Source organism: Paramisgurnus dabryanus, chromosome 15 (genome assembly GCF_030506205.2).
Source record: "Paramisgurnus dabryanus chromosome 15, PD_genome_1.1, whole genome shotgun sequence".
Lineage (NCBI taxonomy): Eukaryota > Metazoa > Chordata > Actinopteri > Cypriniformes > Cobitidae > Paramisgurnus > Paramisgurnus dabryanus.
The window spans coordinates 17304722-17317945 of record NC_133351.1 but is presented as its reverse complement, the minus strand read 5'-3'; the positions used below and the strand labels follow the sequence as shown (position 1 = coordinate 17317945).

General features: G+C 36.3%; 1 protein-coding gene across 2 annotated transcripts; it reads left to right on the top strand.

The window, feature by feature from the left end:
- The first annotated feature begins 324 nt into the window (after positions 1–324).
- On the top strand, positions 325–12546 carry rab5b (RAB5B, member RAS oncogene family). 2 transcript variants are annotated; one of them, XM_065292493.2, is made up of 6 exons: positions 325–418; positions 5618–5907; positions 8919–9070; positions 9201–9323; positions 9571–9664; positions 10833–12546. In XM_065292493.2, exons 2-6 carry the CDS (start codon positions 5745–5747, stop codon positions 10943–10945), a joined length of 645 nt encoding a protein of 214 aa, XP_065148565.1. In that variant the 5' UTR covers positions 325–418; positions 5618–5744; the 3' UTR covers positions 10946–12546. The 2 variants fall into 2 exon arrangements, with proteins under 2 accessions (XP_065148565.1, XP_065148566.1); XM_065292494.2 differs by having other exon boundaries at positions 332–437.
- Positions 12547–13224: the final 678 nt, after the last annotated feature.

Here is a 13224-nt window from a genome sequence, read left to right as displayed (position 1 = left end):
AAAAGTTCCAAATTTAAAGTAATGTAAGAGACAATGCTTTCGCTTTTGTTTGCTAGATAAATTCGGATTTATATTAAACATTTATTTTAAAAGCAACGTATATAGCACACAGTTCATCACCATATATATGTATATAAATGATTTAAGCAAAGTTTCTCTCTAATAGTGTACAGTGATAGGACGAAGGGACAACGGATGAAAAATAGCCTTTTGGCTAATTCTGGTGCATTTACAGTAATGTTAATTAATGTACACTGTCCCTGTCAAATAAATAAATTAAAAATTAGAATTAAGAAGAAAAACGTACGTTGATTTCGTGCGCGTGCGCACTAGTGCAGGAAGTGCTCAGCCCGATAACCAGCTGATAGACCAACAACCGAACAACCACCCGACAAACAACCGTGACTGGCTACAGCAGGTAAATATCACGAATTGTAGTGGGTTTGTTTTTTTCTTTATGTCCAAATATTATGTGATCTTTTTTGAAATTGATGTTAATAGCAGCGATTGGCCCGTTCTCCTTGGATCGAGTCACGTAAATGATTGTAGTGTATACTGCGTTGTTATTAGATCACAAAACCCTGCTTACCAGAGTTATAAATCAGGGCCCGTTTTTATCAAGCTTCTTAAAGTGCTATTTTAGTCTTTTAAGTGTTGAGAATTCATGAAAGTTGCTCCTACTTTCAAACGTAATAAGTATAAAAGCAGATTATCACATTTCTACTAGGAATCTAACGTTACTCTCCCAGTTAAGACAGCTCGAGAGGTCTATCAAGTGGTCAGGAGTTGTCAGTAGGGGCTTGTGATGCCACTGGGGAGACGTCACGTGCGCAGATCTTTAAGGATAGACGGAAGGTTTTGAAATGTTTGACGGCCAGCAGTTAATCAAACGGTATCGTTTGTACACAACAGGCATCATCTTTCAGTGACTTTGTGAGAGACATCTATCATATCACCACCAACTACCACAGCAATGCCTTTTCACCAGTTATTGTCCATGTGTGTTGCTGAATATAAACTACTAGAAATTTCACCATTCAGTTTGAATTTTTCTGAGAAAATTCTTAAAGAAGGAAGTCTGACCACTGATTTGTCCATGCTTATGTCGACATCCAAAATCTCGTTTGTAACACAGCCAAGTGTTGTAAAACATCTCTAAAACTGACACTTAAGATTTAACGTTAGTCCTACACTTTACTTAAATTACCACTAAGATGCTTGATCACTAAATTTTAAGAACAGCTTTGAGCTAAAAATCTTTTTTGATTGTTAATGAAACTATGAAAAAGAACTGGCATTTGTACAACTTATAATGGGTTCAGTTGCGCCCTCATTTTCCACATGGCAGAAATAATACAAGCCATGTCATCCCAAACTGGTATAAGGTTTTATATTTTATAATATTATATACATATAATATTTTATATTTAAATATTATTTTAAAATATTTACACTGGAGCCATAACGCCAGCGTACCGCATATTTATAGACAATTTCAGCAGTAACAACATAAACAAACGACTATCGTGATACACGCGTAACTTTCGGTAAACAACGCAAATAATTAATAACAACAAAGTCCTTTTAGAGTACTTTATTTCTGATAACAAGCAAAATAAACAACAGGTAGATTACCTTAGTTCAAATCATAGCTAAAGCGTATCAAAAACTACACTTAGCTAATGTAACTATGTAAAATGTACACTATATGTAATATGTATGCAATCTTAACTACAGATCGGCTGCCAAACCTCCCCAGGTATTTGTTCAGTTTAGCAACCAGTCAGACCATTAAACAGAGACAGGAATTTAAGTTCCACACGTAATCGCGTCACTGCATGTGCATCCGATGAAACCGTCTATAACCTTTATTTAGCTGCAATGGCTGTTTATTAATAATAAATAAATGGATCGTATTTATTAGGGATGCTCCGATCGATCGGCCGATAATGCTTGCTGTGCTTCTCTATAAATTACGGTGAAATGCCGCTACATCCAAAAGCCAGAGGGCGCTCTAGTGCAAAAACTCAATATGCGCTGCAGACGAAGAACCATACACGCGCAGCTATAGGAAATGGCTTAAGGATATATTTATATTGCTGTTCTTTAAACCTTTAAGGTATTTTCATGATAATAAAGAATATGTATAATAATTATGTTTGACGAGTGTTGCTTTTTCAAATGCATGTTATAAACAAATCAAACTAAAACAGCGATTTCAGATCGATACGGACTAAGTATCTACTTACTGATCAAAAGCTGTAGTACATGAAATAGCTGTGAATACGATCGGCTGTCCGATTCAAAGTAGTGATCGGCCACATATTTTTTGTGGATATCGGCATTAGGGCTGGGTATCGATTCAGGGCTGGGTATCGATTCAGATGTTCCAGATCGATTCGATTTCGATTCACAAGCTATCAAATCGATTCCGATTCTCGGTTAAATTTTCGATTCCGGTTCTCAGGTAGGTTTTTATACTCGGTTCTCGATTCAACTCAATGAATATAGATTTAATACACATACTTTATTAATAAAAAAGAACAGTGAACAGCAGTTTACAAGTGGGTAATTAATATAAAGAAATTAAAAGCCACTACACGTCTTGCTTGCGAAATCTAAAATGCTTCCATTCCTCCGTTTAGTGTTTGCGGAAATAAATATGAAAAAAATCGATTCTGCTCTTTGAGAATCGACTTTTAATCAACCACGTTTTAAAAAACGATTAATCGAAAAATCTATTTTTTTGCCCAGCACTAATCGGCATTGATCGGGGCACCCCTAGTATACATACACGATGCATGTTAAACATGCCAGTGGTGGCTCGTGACTTTTCTGAGGAGGCACGAATGCGAAACTCATCAAAACATCGTAATGTGTGTGGATCGTCATGTCAAAATACGTGCCTGCTACAGAGGCTTCGTAAGGATTTATGATAAAGAAACGCTTGTGTTTGCTAGATACTCGCTTAATCTCATGTGTAATTAGATTTTAGTGTTAAGTAAGCAGCAGGTGTGTATTTTGACACGATGTGCAATGCACATAGGTTCCCATGACACACCGAACACATGACAGTCAGCAGGTTGTTAACATGAAATAAGCCCCTTTAGTGTGTTGCAAGACCCTCAGCTACACGTCAGGTCCTGATCACACTCTCTTATTTCTCCGATAAGAACCTGCTGCCCATACATAATCCCTTACAAATACTTGATTATCGGAGCTATCCATCAGAAAACATAAAATAACCTGCTTATTAAGTCAGTGATTCCCAACCTTTTTCACTTCAAAGCCCCTAAGTTGCCCACAACATACCCCCCACACTTACTCAATTTTTTCCAAAAAATTTAACTAGAGCTTGAAATGACTAGACAGAATTATATTTGCTACAAAAAATAAAGAAACATCTTGATTTATGCTTGTTTTAGCTTATTTTAAAGGGACACTCCTCTTGTTTTAAAAAAATATACACATTTTCCGGTCTTAGTACACGATGTAACTACAAAGGATTCAAGTTTTAAATAGGAAAAATATCGAAACTCTCTGGCTATTTTTAGCGTGATGCTAATGGTCTAATCAGATTCAATGGATTGTGCTAAAAGTGGTAGCGCCACACCTGGAGATCAGCTGAATGGATTCCAAAAGGGTAAAAATCTAATGTTTAACTCCAGGGAAGCTGGAAAATTATATATATATATTTTTTAAAGTGGGGTGTCCGTTTAATGCTTGTTTTGTCCAATTTCAATCATTTTAAGTCATCTTGAGTAGGGCTGTCACAATGATTAAATTATCGTCTAATCGCAATTGTTTGACTTCATCGCAATGATTTCAGATCACCGCAATGATTGCACATCTCTTTAAAAAACACAAGGGGGAGCTGCAGCATGTGTATAAATGAAACTGTATCAGTTGGCGCTCCTTTACTGACAGTGTAACGCGAATTTTCAGTTTTTTTTTTAAGATATATTCATTAAATAATTACTCTTAAATATGTGTTATGTGTATTAATATTTACTGCCAGAAGATTTTATTTAAATAGTTACAATGTGTGAAAATTATTTCATGAACAAAAAAAAAGAGAATTAAATGTCAAAAAAAGAATAGAAAATTAATCGTCATAGTCGTCAAAGTCAACTATGAGGCAATTAATCATCATAACCGTCACAGTTTACCAGACAATTAACCAGTAGCCAAATTTCATAATCGTGACCGCTCTAATCTTGAGCCCCCCTTGGAAATCTGCTGAGGTCCCCCGGTTGAGAAACACTGCATTAAGTTATGCATTAAGACCACATATACCTAAACCTACCTTTTAGAATTTTGAAGTGTTCTATAAACATGGATGAAAAAGAATCCTCTTGAAAATCAAGATAAAGCATTTGATAGAAATAGTGTCTCTGTGGATTTACATAACATTTAAGTGCTATTCATTACCACATTATTGACAATAAAATTGTAGCGTTACAATTATTATATTATCACAGCTGGACATGCATCAAAATAAAAAGAGATTTTGCTTGTTGTAATAGTCATCTGCCTGACCTATGTACTTGGTGTGGTTAAGCTATAAATATTTGCACTGCAAAGTGACACTGATGCAAACTCAAACCACTGAACAGCACACAACTGATAAACCACAAAGAGGTGACAAGTTTCACAGACATGGAGGTTTTTACCCAATTATCCATATTTATGGCATTGATCATTGTTTATGATGCCTTTCATTGCTGGTGATTAGTAATAGGATAAACAAATCTTGGTAGAAACTTTAGATTAAAACATTTAGATGTGGAATGTGGCATAGAGATTCTGCTTTGAGTGGGCATTTTTTCCTGTCATAACATCAAGCCTTTCTTGAAGCTCTCTTGACGTTTGGTGTTTGCAACCTTGTTTCCGTTGGACTTGACAGGTGTAGAACAGGAAGTAATATGTATGATTACATCTGCCATTAAGATGTTTAGCAATGTAATCTTATGCATTACTTCAGAAATTTTGTTATTTTTTCTGCTTTCTGAAGTGAATTGATTCACACTTCAGCACAGAGTATTATCTGCAACATTTCGTAGTCCTGCCTTCTGACTTAAAAGTCTTAATTTGGTTTTGTTAGGAAGAAACAGATATCTTAACCTGTAGTTCCTCTGTCTGGTCTCTCACTTCTTTCATTTAATTTTGCCTGCAACTTGATTGTATTTAAAGGAATAAACGACAGAAGTCCTATTACTCATCTTTTGACTTCTGAAACCTGTGTGACTTGTCCATGTTGTGACTGTCCTCCATACCGTGAAAGTGAATGATGACCATGACAGTCATGATGACAATTAAGACAGAAATAAACTCATGGAAACACACAAGGGATAGAATTACAGTGTCTATTTTTTGGGTAAACTTTTCCTATTGCTATAGTCATAAGGTTATTTACTGGGCCATAGTTTGTTGCTTTCATAACCATAATATGTCAGGGTAGAATCCCTTGCAATGCCAAAAAGCTAAAATTAATTGGTTATCACATTACCAGAACATGTGGTTTACTGTAATAATCCCCATGATCACTTCCTCTTCCACTACCTCTTCCACTTTCATGATACTCTCTGAATACTTTTACTGTTTTGTTTGTTTTTAGCATCACACAGTCCGACTGCCGTCTTCAGAGGAAACAGAACGTGTCCAATTCTTTGGAAGATCTGAGTCCAAACTTGAGTTACTGCTTTCACAGACCCTACCAGGGGGACGCCCACCCTTCCCACATCATGAGCACCCGCGGGACCGGCAGGGCCAATGGGAACCTACCGCAGACCAAGATATGCCAGTTCAAGCTGGTGCTACTAGGAGACATGGCCGTCGGCAAATCCAGTCTAGTGCTGCGTTTTGTTAAGGGCCAGTTTGATGAGTTTCAGGAGACCACCATAGGAGGTGAGGAAAAGCATGATTCAGTTTTCATTTTGCATTCAGCCAGCATTGGTGATAAATTTGATCAACCTCTAGAGGAGTTTTGCTCAGCAGAAGAAGGTTAAAAATTGTGAATTAGGTTATTGAATAATGCTGCGATCTCACTATTTCTCCGTTGGGAGCTCCACTTCAAATAGACAGTGAATACATTTACATACATAACTTTAAAATTAACTGTGTAAACTTTAGGAAAAAAGTCATAAATTGTTTATTATATTACAGGGAATGATTTGGCAGACCCTTTCCTTCAAAGCAATGTAGGGGAGAGCGGGGCACAACCTAACGCTTTTTGGTTTTGGCTTAATCATTTAAAAAATATTTGAGTTTGATTAATTATATTTTTACACAAGCAACACACACATCTCTGCTACAAATGAACATTTGAAGTTTGTTTCTAGTACTTACCATTCTTGGACAATTACACCAAACGTGACTGAAGTGCAAACGTTACAACTTTACCCCATAGGTGGGGTTCATTGTAACAGGCAGGGGGTTAGTCCTAACACTTGCTAAAAATTAAGTTTGCAGTACTATTGTCTATGTACTTGAAGTGGATATTGTTTATATATCTGTCTATAATAGACGGGTATCTACACTATTCATCCCTCGTCTAACCATAGTTCAATTATAAATGTCATTACAAATGTCTAAATATGTGAGAAAAGCAGTTTCTGTAATAGTCTGTAATAACCACACTAGTTTCAAAATCAAATTATGAGCATCAAAGTCTGATCTTAGCCATTCATTTCATTAAGATTCCTAACTTTGACATGACCTTATTCAATCAATATGACCAAAAATAAATTTGACACACAATTTTTGATTAGACAGGCACATTTATTTTGTTGGCAGCCAGCAATCATTCGTGTGTAGCCTATTTAAAACAATGGCAAGAATTACGCTAACGTTAGCAGTTTTCATATTGTAAGTGCTGAGGGGTTAGTTGTAACACAATTGAGTTACAATTAACCCCACTGGGTCAAAATATTTTCAAGCCCACCAAAAAAGTTGCTAAGAGCTGCAGACATATTTCAAAACGATGCTATGTTTTAGTCAACAAGACACTGATTAATATGACATAGCATTGGAATTGGTATCTTACACACCCAAATCAGAAACCTGAAAAAAACATATGATGAAAAAAATACTTGCATGAAACAAAAACACTCGTTCCTCAATAACTCTCTGGAAAAACATTATACATTTGCAATAATTTGCGGGAGATCGTCTTTTGGCAGCGTGAAAAAAATTAGCAATAAAAGTGTACTGGGGATTATATCCATAATCTTGTTACTGTCATGTTTAGCCAGTTGCACTGTGCAGGATCATTGGTTTATGACAACCAACCAGCACACCTATATTTTTTGTCGCATTAACACCTTTATATTGGTTCAGTCAACTTAGTTATTGTGTACGTCAGACTGTGAGTAGTAGAGTAAACTAATTGTGTAATATCAACAGTGCTTTTGTAATAATTTATAAAACTCAGTTCATTTGACTTATTGTTAAGATCACAAGTCCTAATATAATATGAATAAACCATACTGTATGACTAGGGTTGCAACATTCTGTGAATTTTCAAGATTTAGGAATTAACGGGAATATATGCCAGTTAACAGGAATTAATGGGAAATAATTAAAGTTATGTCTAAAAATGACATTTTCCAGGCCTTTACTACCACAGAAGCCACACGTGGTGCATTTGAGCCCAAGAACTTTATCAAGTCAACTATAGTTTTGATGATAAAACCTGGATAAATATATTTGATCTATGTTATACAAGCCCACGTAATCAAATAGCCTGCGCGCGCATTTCGGCAACAGAAGTGGTGTTATTCACCATTGGTTCTGTTGTGTTAGCAACTCAGAAAGTTTATAAAAATGTTTCCCAGCATCAAAATGTCTGGTTGTTGCGTTTGGTTGCACTAATATAATATACTAATATACATATGTATCTGGCCACTTTATATTCGGCCATCTGCTAACGTCTTCTATCCACTTCACTATAGTACACTGATCTGGTAGCTGTGTTGAAAAAGCTGATAAGGCAACTTTTTAAAATAACTTTCTCTGCCTGTGTTGCTTCACTGCTGATTCTTGCCATACTTCCGTTGCCACACTGTGCGCGCATACGTTGCCATGTCATCATTGTGTACAAACAGTAAAGGGGTCTATGTGATCATATAAATCCACGGCTTGATGAGCGTAAGTATCAGGATTCTTTAAAATTTGTAATTAGCTTGCATGTATGTCTGCTTATGACCAAACAAAATGTTTATTTATGTTTGTGTATGATAAAGTTTATATAAATTTCCTAAAATTTCCAAATAACTCCATTAAGATTTCAATGTGGAATATTTCCAAAATTTTCCAGATTAAGTTCTCGTGGAAATTCCGGAAATTTACCAGAAATCTACCAGGAACTTTTGTTATTGCCCCTTTGCAACCCTATGTATGGCGTTATTTATGATGTGGCTGTGGGTAAAAGCATCTGATAAATAACAAAAATGTAAATATAATCAGCATGTCATTGCTCTGTATCTGCACTTTGTAAATATTGTTATAGACTTTGGGTTCAATAAAACAATATACAGGGCGACAGTAAAGAAATGGAGGGAAAGCCGCAATACTATTACAAAGTACCTAAAGTAATTAAAGCAATAAGCCATGTTACAGTGATTTTAGCAAGATAGAGAGGTATTTTAAGGCATGACCTTGAAATGTCATAGCAACATGTTTAGGTAAATGTACTAATACAAAATTAGGTTGATGTGCAGTCACAAATGTCTACATTGGCTTTTTAAAGCTTTGAATATGGATCATCCAATCAGAATCTGCCTTAACATATTAGAACTTAGATCAGTGCATCAAAAAATTGGAGTTCACAAGTCCAGATTCATCTTTAAAAAACACTACATAAAAGAAATCAAATTTAGTTTGTTTACTGTCTTTCTTTTTTTGTTACCCTCCATCAGCGGCGTTCCTGGCACAGTCTGTTTGTCTAGATGACACTACAGTGAAGTTTGAAATTTGGGACACGGCAGGACAGGAGCGCTATCACAGCCTGGCCCCCATGTACTACCGTGGAGCCCAAGCGGCCATTGTAGTGTTTGACATTACCAAGCCTGTAAGTTACCACTGGTATTCTCAAAAAACATTAACATTCCTGCTTTAGCAAATTTTTCCTTGTCCAGGAAATTGTCTGCTAAATAAACCACACGCACAGGGCTTGTGTCTAAAACTTACTCTGTTTACAGGAAACCTTTGAGCGAGCAAAGGCTTGGGTTAAAGAGTTGCAGAGGCAGGCCAGTCCCAACATTGTCATTGCTCTCGCAGGAAACAAGGCAGATTTAGCAGACAAGAGACTGGTGGAGTATGAGGTCATATTCTTTTTATTTTACGTTACCTTAATGCTTATGTTTCCCAGAAGAGATGTCAAGTTTACATTAGAATTGAAATGTTTGTTAAAACAAAGGATTAAAATGATTTGGTTGTGCAGTGATGCTTATGCAACAACAGGCATTTCAAGGCTGTAAAACTGAATGTATACAGTAAATAAAATAATTATAACTAACTAAACTCTTGGTTAAATGCATTCACGAAACTATCTCTCACATTTCTGTACAGGAAGCACAGACATATGCTGAAGACACAGGCTTGCTTTTCATAGAAACCTCTGCCAAGACTGCAATGAATGTAAACGATTTATTCTTGGCCATTGGTAAGTAAGAATGTCTTTTTCTTCAAATAACACTTCATTGTAAACCAGGCACAACTAATAGTTAAACACAGACTGGGATATTTTCTTATTCCCAGAAGTATTTCATGTTGCAAAATATTACATTAAACTCTGCCGAACTGGCGTCCACATGCGATGTCCATGTTTTTTTGGTTGTGTGCACCATAATACTCAATTCTGAAACCTGTTGGACACAAATGTGGACATTTACTCTGCCATCTGGTGGTGTCAGAAAAGAAAATCACTTTACATTGACATTTCAAGATGGCGGAGAACAAATCTAAAAAGTCAGGCAGACACACCAGATCAAAACGTCCAGAATGTAAAAAAATTTAATTGTTGATTCTTTTTAAGTTGCATAATTGTTGTATGATTAATATGGCATTCAAATTTGTCAAAAACCAGTATTGATTTACTATGCTGCTAAAGTGGGACTTAGCTTCGCTGAAAATGTAAAAATGTTAGCTAAAAATGTAACTGTGAAAACATTTTTTAAGAATACTTTTTCGATTAATCGTTTTTTTTTATGTGGTCGATTCTCAAAGGCCATGAATCGATTTTTATTTTTATGAAATAACCTGATCCTGTTTGATCAAGGAATGCGACTGTTTTGACTTTTTTAGCATACATTTTTCATCTTGCATCAAAATTGTATTGTATTTAACATAATTGTATGCATTTGAAAATTAGAGATGGGTATGTACCCAAGTGTACCTAAAATAAAAAAGTGTAATATACAGGTTGGTGGCTCTTAATTTCTTTTTATTAATTATTATGTTTACTGTTTTTTTATATAAATAAAGTATTTGTATTAAATCTATATTCATTAAAGTTGAATCGAGAATCGTGTATAAAAATTGGTCTGAGAATCTGAATCGATAGCTTATGAATCAAAATCGAATCGATCTGGAAAATCTGAATCGATACCCAGCCCTATTGATTTGTATTCGGTCTAGATTCTATTGGGGTAGGGGAGTGTTTGTTTAGGTGATTTCAAATGTCAACAATTGCCTTCAGAGATCGTGCACCCCACCTTTAATAGTGGTTTTAACTAGTATAACCATTTGAACGTATTGAAGTTGAGCATTTTCTTTTTTGTCAGTTTCTGGAATGCATATTTTTCATTTGACTCTTCTTTATTCATCAATAGCGAAAAAGATGCCAAAAACAGACACCCAAAACCCCACGCATGCTGCTCGACACAGAGGAGTCAACCTACAGGACCCAGATGCACAGTCCTCTCGAAGCTGCTGCGGGAACTAAAAGCCTCTCAACACTCCATCACGGGAGACCACTGACACCTTCTTCCCAAAATCCCAGCCTTCACACCCTTTCACCTCCCACAATGGATATGGAAAGAAAGAGAGAGAGAGAGAAGAATGACAGAAAGAAATTGAGGAAAAACTCTCATTGATGCCACAAAGAGATTTTTGAGAAGACTTCCGATGGTTTGAGGGACAGGGCAGAACGCAAACCGACGTTGGACTCCGGAAGTAAATGTGGATTCTTTATTTCTAAGTCAAGAATATTTTCAGCCCCTGTTCATTTTAATTATGGAAGTACCATGGTTATGCAAAAAGATAAAGGATGGAGAAAGGGATAAAAGAAACAAAATGAACAAAATATTACATCATCTGATCTTCCCGTTACTAATCCTGGAATGAGCTGAGATGGTCCATAAAGCCCCCACCATTCTGTAACATCCTGAAAGTCTTTAAGCAGAATCTTCCCAAATATTATATGTATCTGTATGCTAGGCACTTCAACGCTCTAATCCCAACTCTTAACACTGGAGGAATATCAGCACCTTAACCCTAAATGAATTGCACGGTGGAAAGAATCTGTAACGCTTCAAATGTGAGCATTCATGAAAGCCACAGTTACTAAATTACAGAGGGAACACTTAGCCAGACGTAAGCTGAGCTGTTTTTAGCCTCCAGCTTTATTTATTAACTTTTTAATGTTAACGTTTTAATTGGTCTCCTTTGCCAGGCTTTTCATCCATCGATCTGTTAAGTATTAAAGAACATAATGTTCTTTTCATCAATGTCTTCCCGACCCCAACCACCTCCTTCCTCCCAACAACATCCATGTAAAGTTTAGTGTTGAAGTTCAGAACACAACAGCAAGCTTTACGATGCCTTCTGTATGTTCTTGTCGCTTTGTGTAAACTACTGTTTGAGAAAACAATCACCAAATCATTTATTACGTATTGCGATGACAGGGTACGGATTTGAACCCATGTCGCTTAACACACGAGAGAAAGAAGGCAGAACAAGTCACGTTGATTTGTGTGGATGTGAAGGCCATGCAATACCATTTAAAAGCAACAAAATGATTTAAGCACCCACAAATCGATTTATCAGTCGACGCTGTGTGACAAGCTGGGAAATTTTCCCAAGTCAATCAGAATGCCCCTTAAAAGTGGAAAAAACAGAAGTGCCTACTTCATGTTCCTTGTTTTGGGCTTGTTCGAGGGGTGTCCGCGTTGGCATAAGGCCAAAAAAGTAGCGTTTTCAGAGACGTCGCCCCGAAACGTACAGGCAATAACCTGTATCAATAATTAATTAGCTGGGTGTGTTAGTAAATGGAATCATTTATGATGTTTTGTTTTATGGATGCTGTTTGTTGATGTGTGTAAAAATGAATTTTATTTAACATTGATTTTAGTCTGTAATTAAATGGGTTACATTTATATGGTCATTTAGGGAATGAATTAAGTATCATAAAAAGGTGTCTCACAGCAAAGTCATTTGTCATGTGTTTTCAGGTCCACCTTTTCTATGGAATAGATCTGATCTCCTGTTAACACCTCTGTGAACTGAAATGTTAAATAAAGCTGTGCTGTTCTGCTATAAATGAAACATGGCTTTGCTTTATCTGATTTTGGGGTAGCCTTGAGCTAAACCTTTCATGACCTTAAAGTGCAGTAATTTATGAGAAATTGTGACATCCAGTTGTTAAGAATTTACTTTTATAAGTGCAAATGCAATGTTAGCAGCACCAAACAGAGCTTTAAAAATAACACATCTGCCAAAAGTAATCCTACCTTAAAGGGACATTCCACTTGTTTTGAAAATATGCTCATTTTCCAGCTCCCCTAGAGTTAAACATTTGATTCTTACCGTTTTGAAATCCATTCAGCTGATCTCAGGTTCTGGCACTAGCACTTTTAGCATAGCTTAGCACAATCCCTTGAATCTGATTAGACCATTAGCATTGCGCTAAAAAATAACCAAAGAGTTTGGATATTTTTCCTATTGCCCGAAAATAGTCCCCTTGGTTACTTTCAATTGCAGGGGACTATTTTCGGGCAGTGCGTAATATCACTACGCCTGCTGCAGCCATGTCACAGCAGCAAAGTCCTTATTACGCCAGTTCCTGGAAATATATCTGCCTAGAAAATCGCAACTCTTAAAGGGGTCATAGCATGAAAATGTTAGCATTGCCACTTTGTAGGTTTGAGCAAAAATGTGTCGTTTTGGGTGTGTTTTTTAAAATGCAAATGAGCGGATGAAGTGCAAACACTGATCACAATGATG